The sequence below is a fragment of the Cryptotermes secundus genome, unplaced genomic scaffold, assembly GCF_002891405.2.
Source record: "Cryptotermes secundus unplaced genomic scaffold, Csec_1.0 scaffold539, whole genome shotgun sequence".
In the NCBI taxonomy this organism is placed as follows: Eukaryota; Metazoa; Arthropoda; class Insecta; order Blattodea; family Kalotermitidae; genus Cryptotermes; species Cryptotermes secundus.
Window position 1 is genome coordinate 563801 of NW_019743155.1, and position 6457 is coordinate 570257.

Here is a 6457-nt window from a genome sequence, read left to right on the forward strand (position 1 = left end):
AACCTGGACGAAACAGTAACGATACTGTTCACCCAATGTTCACAACGACGATGGCCTGAAAGATCTATTCAGTTCCTTGTCAAAGGTATCTTGCAATTACGTTTGATCGGAAACTCGTCTGGAATGAGCATATAAACAACATAGCCAACAAGACTTTGGCAAGAATTTCGGTACTGCAACTCCTCCTCGGAAACCACAGCAACCTCTCCACCGCTCTCAAACTCTTGGGCCTGCACACACAAATCGAAGCCACCAAAACTCCAGATGATGCAGAACAGATGCTTAAGAATGACTGGAAAATTTCGTAGAAAGAAAATTTAAAACTCTTAAAATCCAAATTTCTCAACTCTTAAATTGGACGAATACTTCCAGCTAGTGACAGTATGTATTTTTCATATGTACCATTCATTCCACCGTGATAAGACAGATGAGAGCGCAGTCTAATATTCAAAACTGTTAACATGCACAAGAAACTACGAGATATACTTCTGCAAATAAGATAAGTCAGTTTCCAAGAAAACAAGGCGCATGAGAACATAAAGTGCGGGGAAAACATACAAACCAAATAACAACAACACGATTTGTAGGTTTGGGCCCCTTAACATGCATCGTGTGATGTAAGAATATGCAAAAACGTCGTATATAATTAAACAACAGTGTCCCCTTCTTCCGACTGCCTCACGGAAACTGTGCTGACAACTTGCTGTTTCCCTATTCCCCCTGTGACGTGACAACCTGATCTCAGGATTAGTTCTACCGCCACCACTACTACCCCCAAGGTGTCGGGATAGTCAAGTATGGCTATAGCGACGGGCTACGGGCTGGACGGCCCGGGTTTGACTCTCGACAGTGTAGGATTTTTCTCTTCTCTACAGCCGACCCAGCCTCCTATCTAATCGGTACCGGGGGCTCTTTCCCCAGGGAGTAAAGAGGCCGGGGCGTGAGGCTGACCACCCACCTTCATCTAATGCCGAGGTTAAGATAGGAGGAGCTACACCTCCACTCTCCATAACTCTTCATGGCACAGTGCTTAAACAATTAATCACAGGGACAACTTTACATTACCTTAAGGTCTCCCCATGCTTCATTAAGCATAGAACCACGAAAATGTATGGGGGAGTGGAGTATAGCTCCACCATTCTTGCCCACGGCAATAGATGGAGGTGAGTGGTCAGCTTTAAGCCCCTGCCACTTTATCCCTGGGGAAAGAACCCCCAGTACTCAATGGATAGGAGGCTGGGTGGGCCTCAGAGCCGGTTTTGACTCTGTGAATAAGAAAAAGATCCCATGCACTTGTTGGGAATTGAATCCCGAATGTCCGGCTCATCGCTATACCGACTGAGATATAGCGGCTCATTATTATTATACAATATGAACGGGCTAGGGCAGAAGAATGGACCCTAGTTTCTTCATTCTTATTTGTTTGAAGCTTAACGCCGCCGTCAGCAACTCAAACGATCGATCGGACAGTAGTGAACAACGAAGTGGAGGGGCGCTCTGACAGTACCTGCATATGCCTAGACAACATGAGGTGCAACACAAAACACCTCGGTGTCCCAACCACGCACCTCGAGAATACAAGTCAGGAGCGGTGTCGCTTTAAGCAACATGCTCGATCGTATCGCAGCATCCGCGGGTCCGAAAAGTACGATAAAATGCCTGGACTGATTCTTGGTGGGTCAAATGGGCCACGCAGCTTGTTAGATCACCGACGACACCCCCAATCATTCCCTTATCAAAACCGGAAGGTTAAAATGGAGTGGTTAACGTGTGACTAGCAAGAGGCTCAACTGGGCCTACGTCAGTAGCATCCATACCTCGAGCGCAGTACATCACCCTCCAACCTCCGCCTGTATCAGCTTTCCGAACAAGAGTGAAATGAGGAACTTCTCCACTGCGTAATCTAACTGGGTTACATGTATTGAACTCTTCTGAAAAGGAAGAGTTCATGCCTATCTGCATAATGGAACCCGTTTTATATAATACCAAAAAAATAATGAAACTTCTTATTTATTTCCAGTTCACTGAACTTAACACCGTCAATACGAAAGACACCTTAAAAGAGACTGCAATTTTCAAAATTAAATATAAACCGCACTTTACGGAATAAAAGTACTTGTGTTATAGAAGAGCATAGCTTATTTCAACCATTAAAGTTGCTTTTCTTAGTGCGGGGGTTCGGCGAAAACCATTTACTTATAGATATAAATAAAGTTAGTTTCTTTCAACATCCTGTTCAGTGCCTTACTTCAGGGAGACATTTGCTTATGTGGGATATAAAGTAGTTTTCCTACCAGATACGTAATCTCTTGCTTCATTTGCACTGGCAGCTGTAATCGTATTATCTTCCAGACCGGCCGCGGATTTCAAGCAAACAGATGTGATTTAACCTGGCTAGAACGCAGTAACTTCCAAGTAGGTGTTTTCTGTCGGTCAGGCATAGCAATATTTTCTACTCAATAACCTTAACTCACACTATAATGTTCTGCTTTTCGGCAAATGAAAGAAAATAAGACATTTATATTCGGTCGTTATTTTACTAAACGGGGAATCTTAACATTCGTTACAAAGAACACATTTTCTTACCGTTGACAGGCTGATCCGGGATATCAGTTGACAGGTTCTTCATCTCAAGAATAGGTTTGACTGGGGCGCAAGAAGTTATCACATTGGAGGTCCGCTCACTGGGCAGAGATCCACTGAACACCAAGCCACAACCGTACACCAGCACTATTAACATGACCAACACGCACCCAATATCAGCCCCCATTGCAAATTATTTTATGTTAAAAAAACCAACTAAAAACTGACCACAACACTGTATAGTCTTTCGGGAACACGAGCCGCGTCGCAGGTTGGAAATGTCAACGATTGGATGTTTTATGTTAACACACTGCTTCACACGAACGAACTTCGTCAACCTTTGCAAACGCAAGACATAACCGGCCCAGCGACTGCACGACTGGCCCCTTGCCCGGCAGAAGAGCAAATGGTCTTCCCCCACCATTCTACTCAATTCCATGACGTCAGCACGACACGGTGATGCACGTATCTGGTGCCATCTATCGGCCAGCTTTTGTTCAGCTCACAGGTAGCTGATAAGGTAGGTGGATTTCCTTGTCGGCAAGACAGAGGCTGGTTCGCACTAGTTGCAATAGATGTCACTAGAGGTTGCGCCAGGTTAGTATTATATTCCCACGGGAAGAAAGAAGGCCCAATGATATAAGCAGTAGAAAAGCAATAAGTAAAACAAGACAACTGCTGAAGCGATTCTGCTCTGAGAGTAGGCTGCAAGGATTTAAATTTGTCTGCTATGTCCATCAAAGCTTGTGTTTAACCTCGCATATCTCATTCGGCGCCAAAACTCTCGGCTGTGAATACAGAATTCCTGAAAGAAATGATGTATTGAAACTAAGCGTGTCATAACCGTTTAAAAGAATCATTCGTTAGAACCTGTCCTGAAAATTTTAATTCAATCCAGATCACTCTTCCACGTTTATTTTCGTATTATAATACGCTCTAATACGAGTTACCTCGCCAAATTTTGTATGTGGTTGTGGTTTCACCTTTGCGAACTGCATGCATCAGGTGCACTCTGGGCAGGCAGTGTAGCGCTAGTGTTTAGACTAATACTCGGCAAATGCCTAGTTATAATGCCAGCGGGTTTACCGGCTCTTCAGACTCAAGTTTCTCGTGGTTTTCCTCGAGCTATCCAGGAGAATGGTCCGATAATACCTTCAGATAGATAAAGAAACCCGCTTTCTAAATATGTTCTTATTCGCCAGTATCATGTTCACACATCACTGGATTCCTCGACGCTCTTAATAAAGACTCGTTAAACAACCTAATAATCAATTACTAAAGCTCGTATTACCAGCCACCATTCCTGCTTTTGTCAGTACTTCAAATAAATACAAGAAAAAAACCATATGCCATATTTGCTAATCGATCATTTTAGAACAGAAAGCTAATTCTGAGTATAAAGGAAATGAAACGAGGAAGGCAGATTCGTTAGGTAATGACATGGGAGGATGCGGGAAGTCGCTACCGGAGCATCCTGAAATGTCCTGGTAAGATAAATAGAAGTGTAGCCGTTCGTTTTTCTTCAGTCCATCATACCAGTAATCTTCAATCCTACCTTAAATCTGAGCTCTCACGACTCTGGCTATGCAAACTTCAGGCTTCTGGCATGGATGACATATAATCTGGTAGGTCGTTACCGACGTTTCAGCAGGAACCTGCAGCCTCTTTCTTCAAAGTCGAAAAAGCCTCTTGTACCCTAAGGATGGGGACAGAAAGTTCCTGTAAAACTTGGGTGATTATGATCTGCCTGACTACGCCTTCTGGTTCCTGTCCCTGTGCTCACTGACAGATCGCTTAAGTCGCGGAACCATTCTGAATTAAGCAGTGTTTGGGATAGCGCAGTCGCTATAGCAACTGCTTGCTGGCTGGACTGCAAAGGAGTTAGAGTTCGAGTCCCAGCAGGGGCAGGATTTTCTCCTCTTCACGTCCTCCCGAACGGCTTTGGGGCCCTCTCAGCCTACTATTTAATGTCTATCGCTGGTTCTTTCTCTGGGGATAAAGCGATCGGGTCTTGAAACTGAGCACTAACGTCCAAATATTGCCGAAATCAAGAATTGTGGGGCTATACATCCACTGCCCCATATGTCTTCATGGCTTAGCGATTAATTGGTTAAGAACAGGAATAACTTTACTTTAGTCTTTCCCGTGCTTGAATGTTAGATCTACCTTCAATAAGATATTGCCACTTTTTGTATAACCATCTTGCCTTATGGTTTATAACCATCTTACCGTTTCTTATACGGAGATAAGTGGCATGTATGGTTGTTAACATTGTTGTTAAACGAACAAATGAACACAGATGATCCCACCCACTGCAATTGCCTGCTAATAATTTTTTGAAGCACAAAGAAGGGCAGAGAGTGAGGTCGGGGGAATATTAAGCCCACGATCTGGTACACCAGCTTCATGACGAAAGTTGCCCAACACCTGAGCAGCACTCACTGAACTGAGTGTTCAAGGAACGACTTCTTTCTTTAACATTATTAGAGGTGAGCAGGGCATGTAGCACGAATGGGGGAGAAGAGGAAAGCATATAGGATATTGGTGGGGAATCCAGAAATCCACTGGGAAGACCAAGGCGTAGGTGGGTGAAAAATATTAAAATGGATCTTAGAGATATAGAATGGTATGGATTAGATTGATCTGGCTCAGGATAGGGACCAGTGGAATGCTCTTGTGAACATGGTAATGAACCTTCGGGTTCCATAAAATGCTGGGAAATTCATGAGTCGCTGCAGATTTGGCTTCTCCTCAAGAAAGGCTCATCTCCATAAATAAGCAAGTAAGAAAGTAGGGTTTGTCAATATTTGCAGAAAGGGCAGAATACTTTTGATTTCCTGACTATTTCTTCTAAACAGTAATTAAAAATTTGATTCCAAGTCTTCATTTTAAGGAACAGTTGACTGATGCACTTTAGGGAAATAATCGCTGTTTATTCTGAGAATCACAAGGAACATACTCGTACATAAACTCTGTGGGCAAAATTAGAAGCTTTTTAATGTTAAGCAAGTGTTGTATACAGCAGTCACTGTTCTTAAGACAGTTAAATAGACATAATCATGACAAAGTTAATGATCTGCCACTAGATCATTCTAGCAAACCGAAAATAGGACTGCATACGAACTAGCAGGATGAGGAGCTTACGAAGTGCGTAGATGCGAGAAGAGTCGTCCTTGAAAACTAATCAGCTGTTCTGACAGTTCCCTGCTGTTTCGGAAAAACAGAACCCAGCATAATATATAATTATGAATATTCATTGTCGAATATTGTGTTGTGGTTTTTCGATTTTAATGTCATATAAAACACTGACCTTTTCAAGACACAGCCTTCATTCGGTTGAACATACGTCCACCCTCAGCGGTACAGTCCCTCTTAAAAGTTACGCTGAATTTGTGTCCTCAGTTTGCCCCAGAGTATTGCTTCGTTCCCTTCTCGCTCAAAGTAATTGTTGTTGTTGTTGTTGTTGTTGTTGTTAGTATGAAAGAAAATCGTGTTTATAGTCTTTTAACACAACCGGCTGTTTTGTTTTGCTTTTGATTGGGTTCCGCAGAGTTCATTTTGCTTGATATACGAATCATTTGTTATCGTTAGCTTTACATCGACAGCGCCTGCTGTAGGGCTGTCTAGTGTCCCTTTCAGTGCCGCTTGTCGGAATGTTACAGTTCCTATAACGGAACCGCTTAATGTGGACCCAAGAGATTAGGGAAAGAGGCCTTACCGGCTCCAAAGATATGTCACCACACATTTTGCCATGAACTTTACATTACAAACTTTTCATTTCATTCAGACACGCTAATTTCAAATCTGGACTTTGCATCATGTCATGCGCTTTTGTATTGAATTCTGAGCGAAAACAGAGCGTTCTCTCCACTTT

General features: G+C 43.0%; 1 protein-coding gene across 1 annotated transcript in view; it reads right to left on the minus strand.

Moving 5' to 3' along the window:
• LOC111873888 (glypican-5) overlaps positions 1-2968 on the minus strand; it is a 542791-nt gene extending 539823 nt beyond the window's left edge. The window contains exon 1 of the mRNA XM_023868952.2: positions 2587-2968. Within this exon, the coding sequence (XP_023724720.1) occupies positions 2587-2770 (184 nt within the window). The 5' untranslated portion in view covers positions 2771-2968. The remainder of the gene's footprint in view (positions 1-2586) is intronic.
• Positions 2969-6457: the final 3489 nt, after the last annotated feature.